Source organism: Acanthochromis polyacanthus, chromosome 16 (genome assembly GCF_021347895.1).
Source record: "Acanthochromis polyacanthus isolate Apoly-LR-REF ecotype Palm Island chromosome 16, KAUST_Apoly_ChrSc, whole genome shotgun sequence".
Classification (NCBI taxonomy): Eukaryota; Metazoa; Chordata; class Actinopteri; family Pomacentridae; genus Acanthochromis; species Acanthochromis polyacanthus.
In genome coordinates this window covers 18,588,999-18,610,077 of record NC_067128.1, presented here as the reverse complement: position 1 = coordinate 18,610,077, position 21,079 = coordinate 18,588,999, and the positions used below count along the sequence as shown (strand labels likewise).

The following is a 21,079-nucleotide window of genomic DNA, read 5'->3' as shown; positions in this document are numbered from 1 at the left end:
TGACTGTTTCTGAAATGGAGCTCAATCACTTTTTGAAAATGCTTCAATCACGATTGCAGCTTGAGAGCTTTTTCTATTTCTGCAGTTTTATGGATCTCATCACACATCAGTCACGTAAACTAACCACGCTTTTGGAAGCACACGAATTTTGCTGATTCTGTAGGCGACGGTAGATCACACACTGACACTTCAGCTCCACCTGAAGACCAGTGTCTTCCACAGTCCCACGTCCTGGGACAAGGTACGTTTTATCCGTTTGATTCCCGGCTATAAAAGACACAAGCAGAAACAAAAAAATCAAGCCATTTTTTTCGTTTTTTCGTTTTGAGCAAAAAACAAAAAAAACAGGAAACGGTTCGTTTTTTCGTTTTTTCGTTTTGAACAAAAAACAAAAAAAGAGGAAACGGTTGGTTTTTTCGTTTTTTCGTTTTCACCCCCAAAATGAAAATACGACTCAATATTTCGTTTCATTGGTGGGCGGGGCTTCGGAGCCTGCCGGTGCACAATAAAGCTCCTGCCCATCACAATAAAGCTCCTGCGCTGGCATTCATAGACAGACTGACTTTCATTGTATTGCCTGCCCCCACTGCACTTCCCCTAACTCTAAATCAAAGCAAGTCGTGTACACAGTAATGACAGTCATAACCAGTGGTGTAGTCTAGTTTTTTCTACTGGGTATACTCCAACCTCATAAACCAAAGCCAGGTCAGGTTCTCATATATGTGCGCGTGCACCCACATGTCCGCGCGCGCGCACACACACACACACACACACACACACACACACACACACACACACACACACACACACACACACACACACACACACACACACACACAGCAGCAGCTCCTTTATTTCAAACTACCAATTAGATACTTATAGACATTATAGCGTCAGCAGCTCCTCCTCCTGCCATCAGGTAGAGCTGGTGTTTCCTCTCCATCAGGTAGAGCTGATGTTTCCTCTTCATCAGGCTCCCTTTCCTAAACTTTAACCTTAGCTCCAGCTGTAGTGTTCCCTAAAGCGGCAGTATTCACAGGACAAGCAACAGGCTTATTAAAACACTGAAATAGTTTCATTTAGCTTTGCTTTCTTTTTCTTATTTTTTCTCCACTGACTGATGTTGGATCATTAGAAGTTCTAGACTCATGTCCCTCTTCTTCTAAGCCAGGGGTATTCAGCTAAAATTCAGAGAGGTCCAGTCAGCAAAGGTCCAGAACATCATAATGTCTAACTTGAGTTACTGTGATATATGCTGATGTAACCTGGTAGTTTTATTAGAGTCTGCCTGTAATCAAAAACTGACCGTCAAATAAATTCAGTACGGTTCAAAAACATTTTGACATTTATTAATAAATAAGATACAAAAGATACGACTCTCAGAGCCGATGCTTTGTAGTGAATCTGAAGAGCCGACTCCTAACGTATTTAATGGAGTATGGAGTTTAACACTGTCCTCGCAGAAAACATGTTACTGGATCCTAGATTAAAGAAGCTTGCCTTCAGTGACAACAGAGCTGTTGATGAGACACTTCAGAGAATAAGAGCAGCAGTCTGACACCTCCACCATTAGAGGACCAAGTGGAGGAGGAACCTCAAACTTCTGCTGTGTGGAGGCTCTTTGATGGAAGAGCTACAGGAGATGATTCAAGAGAAATCCTACAGCTGATGTGGTAATGGAGGATCATATCTAGAGGAAGCCCTCATCCAACCAGCAGACGACCCACTGAGCTGGAGGCAGGACAAGGCCTCGGTCTGCCCCACCTGGTGAAGGTGATGGAGGAGAGACAACTTCTTCCATCTGAGAGAATCTTCTCAAAAACACAGCAGATATTCACTGAAAGAAGAAATGTATCAGCCCATCCAAGCTCAGCCATCTGATTTTTTCTAAATGTCAGCCTGCTCTGAGGACATTTATACGGTTTGAATACTGAGTCTGGTTCTGTTTCTGTTCTGGTTCTGTGGGTTCATGTGCAGAGTTTTGTTCATTTATTTTTTGTGCAAAAAAGTTTGGTTGAAATAATAAACAAAAGCAAGAATACCTGTTTTTGTAACAGAGCAAATGTACAAAATGAGTCAATTATAAAGCTTCTCATAAAAACACTGAATGAAAAAGAGTTTGTCAAAACACAAATGATTCATATTTGCCAGGTTAGGCAAAAACATGAGGCTACAAAGAATAATAAATTAGGAGCCATTTGGGAGCCGAAAGAACCGGCTTTTCTTTGGAAGCAGTGCCAAAAGCTCTCTGAAAAGAGCCGAACTTCCATCATTACTGTCCTCTCTGTCCCTCATCTCTCAGCTGCTTTTTGAAGGCAGAGCTGCGATGCGATTCAGCGACGTCATTGGCTGAGTAGCGTCACGTGGGATGCCTGAACTCCTACATAATTGGTCTGTGCGTTTCTGAGCCGATAGACCAATGATAAACACTGGAAAGCTGTACCCTGCACCGGTAAAATAGAAGCGACCTGTCAAATTTACACCCGTATAGACGGCGTCTGGGTCCGGATCCGGACCGCGGTCGGCCTTTCGTGAGCCCTGTTCTCAGCCAGACACCTTCCCCCGTCCCATACAGCTTCACCGCTTCCTGACACAGAGAAAAGTGAACGTTATGTCAAAAAAACATACTAATACATGTGTTTGCGCATTTTTAAGTGGTTATATGGAAATTCGGGACCTTTTCTAGTGGGTATAAGGCGTATACCTGCGTGTTTACACCCCTGGGTATACGTATCTTTGCGCATATACAGAAATTTGGAAAATTTTCTAGTGGTGGGGTGTATACCTGCGTATCACGTAGACTACATCACTGATCATAGCTACATGTATGACGTTTGTAGCAAAAAAATAAAAATAAAAAACGCGTGAAAATCATTTTAATATTCAGAGTTAAGATGGATTAAATGCGCTGTCAAACAGCGCTGAGTGGAGCGGCTGACCGGACCAAGACGGCGGCCGTATTTCTCGCTGCACAGTACCCCGAGCAGCGTTGACCTGACCTGGCTTTGGTTTATGAGGTTGGAGTATACCCAGTAGAAAAAACTAGACTACACCACTGGTTATGACTGTCATTACTGTGTACACGACTTGTTTTGATTTAGAGTTAGGGGAAGTGCAGTGGGGGCAGGCAATACAATGAAAGTCAGTCTGTCTATGAATGCCAGCGCAAAAGCTTTATTGTGATGGGCAGGAGCTTTATTGTGCACTGGCAGGCTCCGAAGCCCCGCCCACCAATGAAACGAAATATTGAGTCGTATTTTCATTTTGGGGGTGAAAACGAAAAAACGAAAAAACGAACCGTTTAATGTTTTGTTTGTTTTTTGTTCAAAACGAAAAAACGAAAAAACGAACCGTTTCCTGTTTTTTTGTTTTTTGCTCAAAACGAAAAAACGAAAAAACGGCTTGATTTTTTGTTTCTGCTTGTGTGTTTTATAGCCAGGAATCAAACGGATAAAACGTACCTTGTCCGTCCTGCCATCAACAGCTCCACTCATGTTTGTCTTTAACTGGGTGCAGATTTACCTTTGTTACAGTGCAAATTATCTGCTGATGGATAATTTTGACTGGAACAAAAGTAAATCTGTGGAACAAATCCAGCTCGAAACATGAAGTCAAATGACAGACACAGACTGTGACGTAATGGCTCACGTACTCCCTTTGTGTCAGCTCACGGCTTTTTCTTGTCGGTGGCCGAGTGGTTAAAACTGCGCGCTTAAGACTCGAAGGTCGTCGAATCGAATCCTGTCGCGTCCAATTTTAGATGACAACGGTAGTCTGTGACCTCCTGTGAGGCTCAGCTTTGCTCAACTGACTTGCCGTTAATGACACCATTTCGATGGCATGTCTCACAGTTTTGCACCAAAGCACCATGTCAAATTCCTCCTTAGTGTAATGTGGTACATTTAGTAAATACAACTGTCAGTGGAGACGCCGGTTCACATTCATGGAATGTTTAGAAAACCTAAATGTGATTTTTGTTTTTCAATACCCGTTTCAGACCCGAAAATTCATTTACCAGATCAGTAGTGATGGTCCTCTGATACCCAACACATGCGCGGTAGCTCATGAAGCAATCGTATCGAGCCACTGTGCCGACGCTTGATTTGGTCATGTGACTCGTGACGTTTGAAGCACTCAACTGCTTCGAATCACCTGATTGGTTCGGTTTGTTTTGTGAATCACTCGGCGGGATTGAGTGTGTTCCGGGATAGGAGATCCCAGAGTGTCGTTTATTTGACTGACTTTCCGCAGAGTAGGTTGATTTTGTTGCTGCCGTTCGTTGCTTTGACAGTTAGTAGTGTATAGCTTGCTAGCTTGCTAGCTAGCTAGCTAGCTAGCATTCACAGCTAGATAGATAGATAGATAGATAGATAGATAGATAGATAGATAGATAGATAGATAGATAGATAGATCTGCAGCAGGAGCCAATCAGGAAAAGGTCCTGTGTATGGCATAATTTCCATTTGCTGCCTGATATCAAGGTAACTACGACTGTTAAAAAAACGAAAAGAGTGGAAAGAAGATCTAAAGATGGCCATAACATCAGAGGACTGGGAACTGATTTGCACCAAAGCCCACACTCAATCAATCAATACCTGATTTAAATTGCTATAATACAAATGGTTGTTGAGAACATATACTACACCACTTAAATTAAATTAACAGCAACATCCCAGATTTATGTGTTAAATGTAATGAGGCAAACGGAACTTTATACCATTGTATGTGGGATTGCCCAAAGGTTAAAAAAATTCTGGGGGAAGACTTAACAACAATAGAGAATATTATTTCTAAAAATATTACAATGAACCCTGCTCACTTTATTTTGGGACTTTATCCAAGGTGACATAAGTACACCAAGAGTGAGCGTATAATAATAGATTCAAGCCTCCTGCATTAAAAAACATTACATTACAACATTTTTTTGGAAAAAATTTGCATACCAAGATTAGTAGACTGGGTGAGGCAGATGTTAATAACCTTTCCTCTAGAAAGAGTGACACATGTATGAAAAGGGAGACAGGATTTGTTTGAGAAAGCGTGGGGACCCTTTATTGCTTTTTTGAAATCCATGAATTTAACAGATGAAAGTGATGAGGTGGAATGAACAGTTGTGATGTAAACCTCGTGGAACTGCCAGAATGAGAGGAATGACAGGATTACCTGCTGTTCTGTATAAGCTACTGTATTTATGTATTTGCATGTATGAGAACATGTTTATTTCATTTCCCCCCCCCCCATCTTTTTCTCTTCATTTCCTTATTTTATGAGGATCTGTTTAACGTGCAAGTACCACATTATGGTTAAAAATATTTGCATAACTGAGTAAGTCTTGTAAGGTATACTGCAATGCATATATGTACCTGCATACAAAAACTGTTAATACATTGTTAAAAAAAATCATATCCAGTTACACAAGCACACCCTCTTTACCAATTAACCCAAGACATACTTTGCCAAAATCCATAATATAATCTGTATTTGCACCAGCCTCATGTGAAAATTGCATCAGTCTGTACTGCACATCTCATGAATGTAGCAGCACCGTTTAAATGTTTCATAACACAGAATATCAGTGAAGAGTATATAGGGTTACAGACAGACATGGCAGATAAGAAACAGGCTCTTCAGTAGTTATAGTCATTATTATTGCTGGTAATATTATTATTATTGTAGCCACTAGAACAGATACAATCATCTAATGTAGTGAAACAGGAACGTGCATGGCGAATCAAATCCAAAACAATCCATGAACCAATCAGAAACATGAATCAATTGCACTTCATTTTATTGACCACTAGATGTCCTACTCGAGCACTGAGTGTCAGTGAAGCCTCGAGTAATGAAGCAGGTATTGGATAAAGTGTTGAAGCTTCATCAAAGCCTCGATCTCCCATCACTAATCTCCCCTGCCAGGTAAGTATGACTTGGTGGGAGTGGACCCAGGGGCCCCATCTCCACATGCAGTACCCTGGCTCATGGTGCCTGAAACGCAGATTTCCAGGGTCTAGCCCCGGCAACAACTGCCCCAAAGCATTATGCATGAGGTTGTTTGTGCAGCCACTCAAAATGGCCTTGCAGACATTGTTTGTTCCACCAGGAACATTCCTGCTTGTGCATTTTAATGTATGCATTAAAACCACAACGCTTTTCACAAAGAACAGACGCAGAGCAAACAGCACACACTGCATTATGTTCACCTCAACAGGCCACACCCAATTCCCCATTAGCACTGGATTGACGGCTAAGGCACAGTGTTTGAAAGCAGCCCTGAAAGCCGCACAGCAACCGTTTTTCTGTGGAAACGGGCTTGTGTGTGGATAGAACACAGAAAGCAACAGCAGCAACAACAAGCACCAAACATCCTCACTTGGCAACAAGCAACACTTCACTGTCAGGCAACCACTGGACCCACACAATCTCATTTTCACAGAGCAATCAGGGGAGAGCGCGAACGCAGTCCCCCACTACCAGAAATTATGCAGTCAAGATTCCCACGTTTGGGGAATTCGCAGGCGTCAGCTAGCCAGAGTGCAATGGCTGGGCCTCAACCTGGGTGAGCCACCTTGCTGATCATGGCATCTCCCCTGCCAGGTAAGTATGACTTGGTGGGGGTGGACCCAGGGGCCCCATCTCCACATGCAGTACCCTGGCTCATGGTGCCTGAAACGCAGAATTCCAGGATCTAGCCCCGGCAACAATTCGACCAATTTATTGTGGGCAGTCTCAGGCACACCTCTGCACTAATCATGGTGTCTCATCAGTATCTTGATATGGCACACCTGTGAGGTGGGATGGATATTCTCAGCAAAGGAGAAGTGCTCACTATCACAGATTTAGACAGATTTGTGAACAATATTTGAGAGAAATGGTGATATTGTGTATGTGGAAAAAGGTTTAGATCTTTGAGTTCATTTCATAAAAAGTGGGAGCACAAACAAAAGTGTTGCGTTTATATTTTTGTTGAGTGTATGTTGATCATGGCATCCTTTAATATGTCATTCTTTTTTATATTAACCACTGGACTAATCTTTATTTAATCAGAGGTCAGAAATGACTTTCACAGCCATGAAGAGCATTACAATACAAATTTTACACATGTAAATGTGTCATATTCAAGCTACACCTGGTGTACTAGCTTTTCTGGCTGGGGGAAATTGCACCTGGTTAAATCAGGTTATGTTAAGAATCTTTTAAGTACCTAATAATTCACACTTTTGCTATGGTTAAAAGCGAACACTTAGTGTCATTTTCCCCTTGGATGAAGATGTTGAAATGAAGTATTGAAGCACATCACCTCCACCACTGTCTTGGCCTTTGCAGGAAAAGAAGCAAAATCACCATCTGTTTATCATGTGAAATATTTACTTTGTGTTCCTGAAGAGGGCTGACTGAATGAATCCTTCTCATATAACCCCACCAGCATGGTGCTTCCTCTCTTGGAAAAAGTGGATAACTTCACCTGAGGCTTTCCTTGGGCCCTCAATCACATCAATGATTATCCCGAGATGAGCTGTGAAGCAGAGAGAACAATCGAGTGTTGAATCGGGTGTCTAAAAATATCTGCATCTGCCCTGGCGGCAGTTTGACTGCTGATAATGTTTTACACAGAGAGAAGCGCAACTGTTGCAGTAATACAACCCAAACTGGCTAAACTGGGGTTTTATTGCAGAAGACAGGCCAGCAAAAATGATTTAAAGAATTGAGATTTTAGGATGTTAACCAGAAAATATAATTTAACGCTAGAACTGATGAAAGTATTTTCAAATAGAGTGAATCTTAATAAAGCTTAAACTCAGGGACTGTCAGGTTGCTTTACCACCTGTGTGGATACAGCAGCCAACATATTTAATATTTGCTAATTATAAGCTTCCACAAGAGAGCAATGTAGCCATTAAACAAGGGCCAAGAAATGGGCCGCATTATATATTAAGATAAACTAGTTTAGTTGGGTTTTAAGAATCATTTTCTATCCTCTTTTTGCCCTCCACTAAGTGTATCAAATAAACTGAGGTGAATTTAACCAGTGAAATTATGATTAACCTTTAAAATACTAGTCTGTGGATTAGAAAATTACATTCTCTGCTGCATAGATTTGTCATTCTCAAAAACACAAACCTGTCAAAGATGTGTCAGACTATCTGGGGTGATTTATTTTGCCCCTCTCGGGTCTCTAGTTATTAGCAACAATGTTTATCTGAAGCCTTTTCTAAAAACCGTTGCAGTTTTGTCGGATCTGTGGCATTAAAAATGATTCATGTTCAATTTCTGTTTTACATTCGAGCTACTTACATCTTGTCGCATTACAGCATCATAGATATTCCACTAGATTTGATTGTGCTTTAAAAAAAAGCATTGTATTTGCTTACATCTTACATTGCTGAATTTATAGTTTTTACTATATGTAGTAAGAGAACCGAGGCAGTAGCGAAACAACGAAAGCAGCGCAAGATCCCAGACAGTTACTGTAGTATCTGTGGAGTTTTTCTTTTTCTCAAAAGTAAAAATTTCTATGAATCTGACTGGTTTGTCAATACTGTGGAAAAGAACGAATCTGAAAGATTAATTCAAATGTGAAAAATGTACCTTTGACATGGAAGAAAAGACACACAGGTGACTTACAACATTTGAGCAAAAATTCAAAATATGACAAAAAGCAACCATTTCATGTTTTAAGACAGGCATAAAAACCAGACTGATTATTTATGTTAGAAAATTCTCATGGAAGGATAAAAAAGCATAGAGGTTTACATATTTCTTCTAATAAAATAAAGACAGTGTCTGTGCATATTGAGCTTTATTAAATTTCCATGTTAGTTAAACACAGATTTGCACATTTTGACTAAAAGTGAACATTTAACAGTGCAATTCTTTTTAGTCATCCCTTTAAATCAGTCCCAGTATGCTAGAATGCTTTCATGTCTAATAAGAATATAGTGGCGATCAAAAAAGGGGAAATCTAACATAATTTATCCCTCACAAACTTTGAACCAGCATAGCCATTAGCTTGCATGGCGAGTACACGTTTTCCATTAAGAGCAGAGGTTTACAGGTACCTGGCATCCATGGTGTAGTTAAATTTAAGAATACAGGGCACACAGATGCACAGAACTACACATAATTGATCATAAATTTAAGTTATCAGCTGTTGGACTATATTCATTACAGGTCTTTGATGATCCTGAAGAACCACTCCTGACAAATGGAACATCTCCACTGCTCAAGAATACTGGATGCGGGATGCAGAATTTTTGAAAATACTACAAAAAATCTGTTGATTTTTTATCATTAGTCAATAATAATAGGTGTCCACAAATTCAGGTGCAAGTAGCTTGATGCACCCGGTCATTTACTGTCCTGTAGTATCGAATGAGCCAGCATCTAGTGTTGTGTTTATTTCTTAAGTGGAAGATGACATTGCTAGAACAGTTAGTAAAAGAGTGTGCACGTGTTTTTTGTCCTTTACTGCAGTCTCATGCCTCCCTATCAGTCTCAGACCACAGACGTGGTGCTCTCAGGGTTGATTCGAACCGGCCTCGTGCTCTTTCTCAAGTCCTGTAGCTGTTTGGCCGGCTTCCCCACGCCTTCCTCAAACCTCCGCTCCACCACCGGCAGCACCGTGTCATGAAGGAAGGTGGCATTTAGCATGATGAAGGACTTTTTCTCGGGGTCCTGCTCACAGCGGAGGCTGTAGTCCACATGCTGGACGGCCACCAGGATGATCTCCCTCAGACTCTCCAGCAGCACCATGTGCAGCTCAGGGAAGTAGAGCTTCAGACCTTCCTCCAAGAAGCTCATCATCTGCTTAGTAAAGGCCACGATGGTGTAGCTCAGGTTCACCCAGCAGTCATCGCCAGTGTACTGCTCGAAGCTTATACCACAGCTGCGCATCTCGTCCTGCAGAGACAAAGACAAATGTGTTAATGTTTCAACAGGCAAAACTTAACAGTGATTTGTAGCAGATTATATATGAAAGCCTCAAATTATGCTTTAATTTCAAAACCACTACCAACTAAAAATCAAAACACAATTTAGTACTTCAACTGATGATTTCCAATGGAGGCTATTTCTAAATCAGTTAGTATTTAATTTAATGAGATAAGAGTGAAAGTGCTATCAAATTGTCACCATTTTTTGCAGTACAAAGTTGTGTCTTGTTTTGTACAACCAGTAGACATTTTCTTTTGCAAATCAATTTGGGGATGACTTGATTCAGTTCTAAAATTCATCACTAGTTCGATCAAAATTCTGATATTTGAAGAAAACAAAATGACAGTCAAAAAATAATGACTGAGAACAGGTGAGAATCCAGAGACAAAATAAAAGATGAGACAACACCGAAAACATGAAAACTCGTGCAGAATGAATTCCACCTTGAGTTTAGCCAAAGCCTCGGGTGTCATGAGGTTCATCCTCCTCCACATCTCCTCAGAGTTTCGGTGTTTGGTGGCTTCAATGATGATGTCCTTGTAGCTGTGCAGGGCGGCTTTGATGTCTTTGACCAACAGCGACTGCAGGGTGAAGGTCAGGTCCAGGCCGATCTCAGTCAGCTGCTGGCAGTGTTCTTTAGCCACCTTCACACATTCTGCAGCTGTCGACAGGCTCTCCTTACTGTCAAACACCTGGGGAGGAGAACAAAACACTTGTGAAACAACACAAGCATAAATTGGCTTTAAAGTGACATATAGCACCTTCTGGCTGCTATATTAGAGAACTAGACCAAATTTAACCATGTGTCCTTATGTGGTTCTTGCCAAGAATTAGCTTAAATCAAATAGATCAATATGTTAGTCATTGTCAGTTTTAACAAACTATTTTTTTCAGATTTATTAACCCAGAAACTTTCCTCTTTTAAAACAACAAGAAATGAAAGCATATTCTATGAATTAACTTTAACTAGCCGTGTTTTTGCTTATTTTGTTATGTTTTAGCAATGCAAAATAATAAGTAAGCAAAGTTTTGCATCTTGGCTCATAGTCTTTTGCCTAGAAGCCCAGGTGCAGATTTTACAGCCCAGAGATCTGCACTAAAACATATTTACTGACCATGGGATAAAAAGGTATTTAACAGGATGTTAAAGACCAGATTTCTCTCCACAGCACTGTGTTGATGCTGCAGAATGGACTGACTCCACCACATTATATTTCTGCTATATATAAACCAAACAGGGTTTAATTGGACGGAGCCAAGCCAAAGATGACAACGAACCTGCAAAATAGCAGAGGTGAAACTGTTTTGGTGGCATGTTTTTATGCATCGAGGCAGGCACTGTCATTAAAAATAAAGAATTCACTGCAAAAACTAAGCAAGGCTGCACAATCCACACCTTCAGCAAAACTTGACTATTATTTTATGTGTAGAGTTGCTGCTCAGATGTTGCTGTTTTTTGTCAAAAAGGGGATTTTGAAAACAGTAACATGCAGATAGAAGAAAGAAATGGCATGCCTCTGCCCCACTTCCATCCTGTGAGTCAGATTACTTGTCGACCAAACCCTCTACCTACCTGCTTGCTGAAGGCGTCCACAAACATCCTCATGGCTGATCTGGACCAGACCACGAAGGCAGAGTAGCAGCCTGTGTTCCCTGCAAAGTCCATCTCAAACTCCTTGGCGGTCTCCAGCAAGCTGGTGAAGAAGATGTTGCAGAGTTTGTGGATGTACAGCAGCGTGGCTCCTTCGATACGAAGCTGACGTATGGCTGTCTGGACCGCTGCGGCACGGTTCTTCAGAAACAGCTCACAGGCTTTGGTGGATTGTCCTGAAAGTAAAACAGGAACCCCAGAATTAATGTTTTGACGACACAGAGGAGACTGCTCATTCCCAATATGGGATCATTTGAGAGGTTTATATCTGTTGATAAGAATGAAGAAACAACATCCATGGCCTTCGTAATGTTTGTAAGAGTTTGGTTTCATGATATGAAAAGGAGTTTACCTTCCATGATTGGGTGGACAAGTACTATATAAGTGGTTGTATTTTTAAGAAAATTATGAAATAAATGAAAAATAAAATGATATTCTCTATAGAAATAGTGGAAGGTGTAGAGAGCGCTGTAAAACAACATTCTGAAAATAATTTAGAAACATATAATTATCAGAATAATATATCCGAACAGATAAAATGAAATTTGGGAATTTATATTTAGAAAATGTACAGAGCTTTGTTGGGCAAGCTCAATAATTTCTGTCCTTTACCAGAGAAACTTTAGACTTATAACCGCAGACTTTAAATCCCTGAAAGAGCCATTTTTTTGGTGTATTTCTGACCTCTCAAAATATTTTTATATATGTACTCATATCCCACATCATTTTGATAAGGAATAATTTTAAAATGTGTCCACACAAAAGTGCAGTGTTTTCACTAACACAAGACATCATATCCTACACTTAGCGCTGCAATGACTAACTGATTAATCAGTTCATCATGTAGCTGTCAACTACAGCAAATACTAAAACTGTGTTGATGATTAATTCATTAGTTTGAGTATTTTTCATAAACAAAAAAAGCCTACATTTTCTGAGTCAAGCTTCTTAAATTTGAATATTTTTTGGTTACTTTCCCCTTTAGGACAATAAACTGACTATTTCGGATTGGGGACTACAAGATATTTGTCATCTTGGCCTTTAGGAAACATTAAACAACGTTTATCACAATTTTCTGACCTTTTTTAGAGCAAACAACTTATCGATTAATTAAGAAAAATATTAATTCAATCATTAAAATAATCCGTTGAAGCTCTGTTCTACAAGTTTGGTTGTTCACCAAAAGCCATGACTGCAAACAGATAGTTAATCTGACAATGCAACAAAATAAAAATTATCATGAGTGTGTAAAGACGTTAAGGTCTGGGGTCTGGAGTCTTAATATGTAAAATTCAACACAGCCTGAAACTACACTGAAGATTCAGGAAAAGCTCATCTAAGAAGCTGACACGCTGAATACATAACAATGAGGTGCAACTTATTTTTCTGAATATCACTCCAAGGACAAAATGAACAAAACATGATTTGCAAGTCAACTACTTCATGCAAATGATCCAGGTGAGGACAGTGACTAAGTCATACGCCTTAGCAGCTGCTGATAAGGTGCCCTTCAGCCTTGCAAACACTGTGAGTGGACTAAAGAGGTGCTTAGTGTGAATTCAGGGGACTGTGATATTGTTTGCTGCAACTGTGCTAAAGATATGCTTCTCAACGTGCGTGTGAAGTGTTAAAGAAGAACCTAGTCTGATGAGCTGGGATACAGCCCGCCGGGTCGCTTTTGGTCCACCACGGAGTGACCGATCTGGAGACAACTCGAACACCAGGACCTCCGTCAGCTGCCGCACGCGCTCATCCACCTTCAACCGGAGATCTTTAACCTTCGGGGTGATCGGCTGATCTTTGAGATACTCGTTGAGCTTGTCCAGCAGGTCCACCGCACCCTCAAAGTCTCTCTGAGCGATGCACACGTCCAGATCTTCTGGAAGCTCCTGGATCCACTCAAGGCTGAGGTCCACGTTTTCCTCAGCATCCACCGGTTCATCATCATCATCTATGTCGAAGGGGTTAGTAGACACCTCAGCTCTTACAGGAGAAGTAGGGACCTCCTCTTCCTTCTTATGTCTGTCCTTGGAGACTTTGTTTTTCTTGGTTTCATCCAGGATCTCCAGCCACTCCTTCTTGATCTTGCTGTTCTCTGCCTGGAAGATGCGGCTGTCTGGGAACATGAGGATCTTGAACATGTCCTTCATGGGCGGATTGTCTTTTACGTTGACCACCGCAAAGCTCTCCAGGTCGTACAGGGCATTGTATTTATACTTAACTGTACCACGGCGGTTGGGCAGCCAGGTGGCAATTAACAGACAGTCATTCATGAGGAAAGCATGCACCTTCTGGATGGGGGACATGTTGTCCACATCAAACTCCACCAGGTCACCATTGTAGACGAGGTGCCTCCCTGGGGTGTCCATGATGTTTTTACCCCCTTCCACTTTCTCCAGCAGGGAGGTCAGCGTCCTCTGCTTCAGCTCCTCCGTCTCTTTGGGAAAAGCCGCCTGCATCTCTTTGGAGGTCTCGTCCTTGTCTGTGGACAGCAGGGCCTGAGTGATGCTCTCCATGATGCTCTTCTGCTCAGTCAAGATGTGGCTCAGCTGGTACATCTCACTCTCCAGGTAGGAAATCTCTTTGGCCGTTTCGATGAACTGTCTGTAGTTCTTGTACACATTTTTCTTCAGGTTCTGAGCGGTTTCGTCGGCCAAGTTTTGGATTTTTTGCCGATGTTCCTGCAGATCTCTGTCGCCGTCGGACTGCTGCGACAGCTGCTTCACGTAGTTTTGCGGGTCGAAATTGGGCGATTCGAGCAGTTTACGAAGCCGGTTCCCCGTTTCCGACATCTTTAATGGTGTGTGTATTCCTTATTACAACTAAATGCTGAAAAAATATTCAGAGAAGTAGACAGAGAAACCGTTCACAGAGGCGCCTTGGCTCTAGCAGCAACCCAAACAGGAAGCTGCAAACTGGTTGACACCCTGAAGCGTCACGGGATTCAGGAAAAAAAAAAAAGATGGCCAACAAATAGCATACAAGGAGCGTTTTTAAGCAACGTTGAACCGCTTACAGAATACACATTTTATCTTGTTATTCAAAATATGTATGACTTAAGACTGATTGGGGATATTTTTCTATGAATGCCATCACTAGACAACAACAGAGAAAAACCCCGCAATAACTTAGTTGGCCAACTACCTGAAATGAAAAGACGACTACATATCCCAGAAGGCATTGCTATTATTTTTGAAACGATCGAGTTTTATCAAGTTAATGAGACTGACGCAAATCTAGAGTGGAAGTGTCACTTTAAAACTATATAACAACCATTCAAAAAGGCGTTAGCATGCTTTAGAACGAGAAATAGTAGTTTAAAAAAACACTAACTTATTAATTTACATATACATTTAAAAAAATCCATATTAACAAAGCACATTCGCTTAAAGCAAGTGTAGGAAATTTATTTTGAAATGCGTATTGGAAATTATTCGGTTGTGTTGTCTGACGCTTGATACGTGGACTGTTGGCGCTAGCAGGAGAGTGGCAGTTATCAAACGCGACATGAAGATGTGGTTGTTTCGGGTAAAATCATGACACATATCCAAATATTTCTCCACATAGGTAGTCTGACGGACTGTGCTGAGGATCTAACGATGCTGCCACCCGTCTGAGAACCCTGTACAAGCTGCATTAGCTAGTTAGCATCCACACTAAAGCCACGTAGCTATCTAGCTAGTTTGTGTCCCGTTGTCATGGACGAGGACTTTCTGCTCGCCACTCAGCTACAGGAGCAGTTTAACTATGAATATGAGACCTCGTTATTTTCATCAAAAGGCTTTGAGGACAGTGGCTTCGGGCAGAGCAGTAAGAAACGGAAAGTGGAGGTAACTGAAGGTGGCAGTGATGTTGTTCCCTACTGGAAGCCGACTCCTCAGCCCGAGAGGCCGCTGTCCATCGTTGACGAGTCCTGGGAGATGCTTGACCCCAGCCCCGATGTGAGGGCCATGTTCCTGGAGTTCAACGATATGTTCTTCTGGGGGAAACTCAGCGGAGTGGAGGTCAGGTGGAGCCCCAGAATGACACTGTAAGTCACCTTTTAGCTTGTGCTGTTGCTTTCAGTGTCACTGACTTGTAAATGCAGCAGTGTTCCTGCTGAAAGTAAAATTACCTAATTTTTGTATGGAGTTTGGTTTGATCCTACCCAGTGTACAATGCTACAGGGTGTAAATGACAAAGTGAGAAATGACAAAATAGACAAAAATGAAATGAATTATTAGTGTCATGTCTCTAATATCTCCTGCTCTTCCACTTGTCAGGTGTGCTGGTGTGTGTTCGTATGAGGGCCGAGGTGGTCTGTGTTCAATCAGACTCAGTGAGCCTCTGTTGAAGCTCAGGCCCCGAAAAGACCTGGTGGAGGTGAGGTGAACAGTTGTAATAGTACTTTTATTTCAGGAGCAATTTGAGTATTCCTATTTTGAACTCTTAATTTTCAAAATACCACACTATACCCAGCAAAGATAGTCACTTGTGCCGCAATATCAATCCCCTGTCAAATGAAAAGAACAATCACAGTAACATTGAAAACAGATTCACAAATAATTTATGTTTTCTTTACACTGGTATATCAACCTGATATACAGCCTGGAAAATCTACAACCAGCTTACTAATAATGGGGTTAGAAGTTAAACAAAATAGCAATCAAAAAATGGCTGTAAATAGCAATTAATTTGATTGTCTGTTACTCTGTTGATTATTTTCTTTATTAACTGATTAGTTGTTTGGTGTTTGAAATATTAGAAAACAATGAAAAATGTCAATCAGTGTTCCCCAAAGCCCAAAATGGCATTCTCAGGCCTATTGTTTTGTCTACAACCCAGCAGCTAAATAACTAAAGAAACAGGAAAATATTCAGATTTAAAAAGCTTTTCTTCTTTTTTCTTCCTTAAAAATGATTCAAACCAATTATCAAAATACTTGCCAACAAAATGCATAATTAAGACAAAAAAATTATTTTTCCATACAGAAGCTACTCTGCATTTAAAGTTCCGATTTAAAGACTTTAAAATTTCTGCATTTCGTGAGACTTTTTTTTTTTTTTTTTTTTACCACAGATACTATCCATGAATGGGTGTCAGTGTATGAGAAGGAGCCTGGAATTCTATGAAGGAGCACACATGCTCATAAAGATAAATGTTTTTTGGTTTTTTTTGTGGTTTCCACAGACCCTCCTCCATGAAATGATTCATGCACTCCTGTTTGTGACCCAGAACAACCGAGATAGAGATGGCCACGGACCAGAGTTCTGCAAACATATGCACCGGATCAACAAGGCCAGTGGGACGAAAATTACCGTAAGCGTATCTTCTCTAGAATGAAAATGAAGACTTATCGGAAACATTTTCAGCAACCTAAATTAGAAAACAATCTCCTGAAAATCCCTCTGTCCTCTCAGGTCTATCACAGCTTCCACGATGAGGTTGATGTGTACCGGCAGCACTGGTGGCGCTGCAACGGACCCTGCCAGAGCCGCAAGCCATACTTTGGCTTTGTGAAGAGGGCTATGAACCGGGCTCCATCCTCTCTGGACCCTTGGTGGGAGGATCACCGGAGGACTTGTGGGGGGACTTATACCAAGGTGAAGGAGCCTGAAGGTTATGGCAAAAAAGGCAAAAAGGATGGCAAGACAATGGAGAAGAAGGCCTCAGGAAATGGGAAGCCTTCAAGTACAACTCCAGGTAACATGCCTGTACCTTGTCCTGGTATCAGCTGTAGTAGCTTTTGTTAAAAATACAGTACATATTGTCACAGTCAGTACTAACGTCACAATAGAAGCCATGCTGTGTGTCGCTTGTTGGCTGCTTTTAATATGGAGCAGCAGCCACTAATGCGGCGTCATCTCCATACATGCTTACACGTAAATGTTTCAACTTTCAGTCCGACAGCTAAACATGTTTGCATTCTGTTCCCACATCAAATATTAACCACATTTAAACTTAAAAGTGTAATATGCCGTCAAAATCACTTTATTCTGCATGTCTCATTTGAAAATTCACCAAAAATATGTATATATTCTGTATAAAACAAAAACTTTTGCACAAAGCAGATAGGACAGAGGTATGGAAACAAATTAAAAACTGAAGTAGTAAAATATATATATAGTCCACAGAGCCACTGTTTATTTTTTTGTCAGTATTGGTAATGCTTGTGGGCATTTGGAAAAATGTTGCACATGTTGATTTCTTTAAAAAAAATCTTTGTACACTATAAATTCACAGAAATTAATATTTTGTTTTTTCTTTTGTAAAAAAAAAATCATGGTCTTACATGTGTCGTGCTGCATAAAAGACAGGTTCTTCTTCTAGCCATGCTTGATGATAAATTGTTAATTCATTTAAATAACGATTCATTAATTAACATTTTTATACTATAATAACAACATTAATAGCATTTATTAACCTACATTAAATGCTAATAAATTAACATTTTATCATTATTTATCATTAAATAATATTTATGATTAACATTTATTAAATAATGTTAATAAATATTTTAATAATATTTTAAAGATTTATTAATATATATTAACATTTATATTTTATCAGATTATGTGTTTATTAATTGAATTAGCAATTCATGATGAATTGTTAATCAATGAATTATCATCAATAATTTACCAGATTACAAGTGTGTTTTTGATAAGGCAGAAGACAAAGTCACACTTATGTTTTATTTTTTATTGAACCTTTGTTTATACAGGTAATCTTATTGAGACACTGGGTCTCATTCTCAAGAGAGACCTGTCCTCATTCAAATGACACAAGACAACACTGAGTCACCGACAAACAGCACTAAGGGATCTGCGCTAGACAATACAACAGTATAATATAACTGAGTTACAGACAGGTTCATGACAAAAAACAACAAAGACATCAAAATGGATGTGCAAAGCACCAAGCAATGAAGTTCAAATGTAAAAAAAACTAAGAACGATAACAAGCCCAAAAAGATGATTATGAGCAGTTCTATGCTGTCAATCAGAAGGAACCGTGGAAATCTTAGTGTTTATATCTGGATGGTTAAATAAGTAATAGTCGTGGTTAATTGTATTGTGTATGAATTTTGGTTGTTGTGGATGGGTGAGGGGATTTTTGGTGTTTGTGAAGCCAACAGTATTATTGGGGTTTAGCTAGCACCATGACAGAAACGTGTGTAGCGTTCAATGGCTTTCAATCAGTCTTCTTGTGTAGGAAACAAGACCAAGTTTACCAGGACAGCCTTCCTGCTGCTGCACTTTATTTGCTTTAACAACTAATCAATTATTGATTGATAACTTGGCTGACTATCAGTTAATAAAATTGTTTAAAATAGTCATCCCTGTATTGCCGTGGAAAAAGAGCCCACAGTGAGTAAAAATGTGTCATGTTCACATTGGGTTCACATTTTGATGTTTTTATGTCGTTTCCTTTACTAGGACAGTTGGAACTAAGTGTATTAAATGTAAATACATTGCATGGCTGACTCTAAATTGTACCGTTTTCTCTCAGGATCTTCTAGATCTCAGGATATAAGGAACGTCATCCCATTTAGTGGAAAAGGCTTCGTCCTTGGAGGGAGCTCTCAGAACTCCACGTCTTCCTCTCCATCTAACAAAGCACTCGTGCCTGTTGTGAGAACACCTTTGTCCAGCCCTCTCTCCTCTCCTAAGAATTTCTTCACCCCTTCATCTCCTGCTAAAAGTCTCACCTCTCCTGTTCGCTCTGGCCTGGGTGACTCAACCAGTGGGATCCCCAGCTCCTCTCCCTCAGTCAGAGCAGCTACTTCCACAGGGAAAAAGCCACCCGTAAAGAGGTCTGTTGGTAACACGAGGGTTTTTGTCAACATTAACGGCTCACCGGTAAGAATCCCTAAATCCCACAGCAGTAGCAGCCAAGGAGCAGATAAAATCAAACAGAAGTCCATTGACGACCTCTTCAACAGCACAAGCCTCAGGAAGTCAGCGACTCAGTCCTCCGTCTCCAACACAGAGACTAAAAGAGACTCACTGATGTCACCAAAGAGTACCACGACTACCCGTGTAACTTCTTCACCTCCTAGATCTAAGCCTGGTGTCAATATTTCCAACCATTTTAAGTCCTCATCTGTAGCTTCCACAGGATCCCAAAGCAGTGCTGCTAAACCCACACAGTCCACGTATTTCACTGATTCTCACAGCAGCAGTACATCAGGAGCAGCTGGTGGGAGTCAGACATCGAGGAAGAGGCCGTGGGACGACCGCAGCAGCTCAGCCAGCATCTTCGACTTCTTCCAGAAGACATTAAGCAGCGATTCAGCAGCGTCGAGGGAGTTGATAAAGACAGAATCGCCCGCAATGCAGCAAAGAACTGCGACTACTACGTCCTCCTCCTCCTCTACATCTCTTCAGTCCTCTGCAGGACTTGACAGTGTCGCCTCCTCGTCCTCATCCTCCTCCTCTGCGCTGATGGTCAGCTGTCCTGTGTGCCAAGCTAAAGTGCAGGAGTCTACGATCAACGAGCATCTTGATTCCTGCCTCTCCTGAATGAGAATGTTGAAGGAGACGTTTCAGGGAGTTTGCTGTGATGCATTGTTATGGTTCATCTTCATGTGGCACCGAAAGTTCTTAACTGTGAGATTTTAAATAGTTTGGAAAATTATTTCCTTAATGGTTTGATACGACATTGTTAGGTCGAGGCCTCGCTAGTTTTACCAACAGATTGGTTATTTTTCATAATGGCCATTGTTATTTACTGTAATAATGATGGTTCTTTTTCCTACAGTGCCTGCTCAACAGCTTGTGCCTTCGTATCCCAGACAAAACAGAAGGGTTTTACGGATACGTAGTTGAAAGGGAATTTTGCTTGAGTTAATAAGGTCATTCCCACCAGATGTTAACATTACTGATGGCTGCTTCTTCATTCTTATTTTACATACTGATTAAGTATTTCACTGCATGGCCTATTACACTCTTCAGTCTCTTTTACACCAGCTTGAGCTGCGTTAGTAAGCTGTATTGACAGTATTGCAGTGGAAACCATATTGATTTCAGAACTGATCGGTATGATGTGAAAACAGATCAGTCATGGTTTAAATGAAGAAGCTGCTGTGTTGTATGTGGGTTGAGTCTTGGCTGCTGTAATCTGATGTATCTTCCATCTCAGATCTGCGTCTGCTGCCCTTCAGACAGCAGGAGACACCGACTGATCTCTGCTGATCTGCGGGAATCGCATTTCACACTTGCTCGCTATTTATTTCTGCACATCTTCACATTTACTCTGCACCCAGCTGCAAGGTCAGCCAGTGCAGGGTATTTGATCCGACCTTAATAATACAGCGATACTACCAATGTAATTCACATGTCAGATCCACAGTAATAGAATCAGTGAGAGTTTGTGTGCATTTTTTATGGTTATTTTCTGCTTGAAATATTTGAGCTGTCTGTCTGTCTGTCTGTCCTTTTATGTACATGTTGTCAAGGAGATTACAGAATCTGTTCAAGTTTGCATTGCTAAATAAAGCATTAATATTATTCTGAA

At 40.8% G+C, this 21,079-nt stretch overlaps 2 protein-coding genes and 1 non-coding gene across 3 annotated transcripts; 1 reads left to right on the top strand and 2 right to left on the bottom strand.

The window, feature by feature from the left end:
• Window positions 1–6,439: 6,439 nt before the first annotated feature.
• Window positions 6,440–6,602, bottom strand: LOC127530418 (U1 spliceosomal RNA). The gene has a single exon (XR_007937008.1). It is a non-coding gene; the product is annotated as a U1 spliceosomal RNA (small nuclear RNA).
• A 2,178-nt stretch (window positions 6,603–8,780) lies between these two features.
• Window positions 8,781–14,517, bottom strand: exoc8 (exocyst complex component 8). Its single transcript, XM_022215505.2, has 4 exons — window positions 13,221–14,517; window positions 11,504–11,757; window positions 10,374–10,622; window positions 8,781–9,897 (listed from the first exon to the last, which is right to left on the bottom strand). The coding sequence occupies exons 1-4, from the start codon at window positions 14,371–14,373 to the stop codon at window positions 9,493–9,495; spliced, it is 2,061 nt and encodes a 686-aa protein (XP_022071197.1). The 5' UTR covers window positions 14,374–14,517; the 3' UTR covers window positions 8,781–9,492.
• Window positions 14,518–15,012: 495 nt separating this feature from the next.
• sprtn (SprT-like N-terminal domain) lies at window positions 15,013–21,079 on the top strand. Its single transcript, XM_022215506.2, has 5 exons — window positions 15,013–15,611; window positions 15,844–15,943; window positions 16,751–16,879; window positions 16,981–17,263; window positions 19,073–21,079. The coding sequence occupies exons 1-5, from the start codon at window positions 15,280–15,282 to the stop codon at window positions 20,083–20,085; spliced, it is 1,857 nt and encodes a 618-aa protein (XP_022071198.2). The 5' UTR covers window positions 15,013–15,279; the 3' UTR covers window positions 20,086–21,079.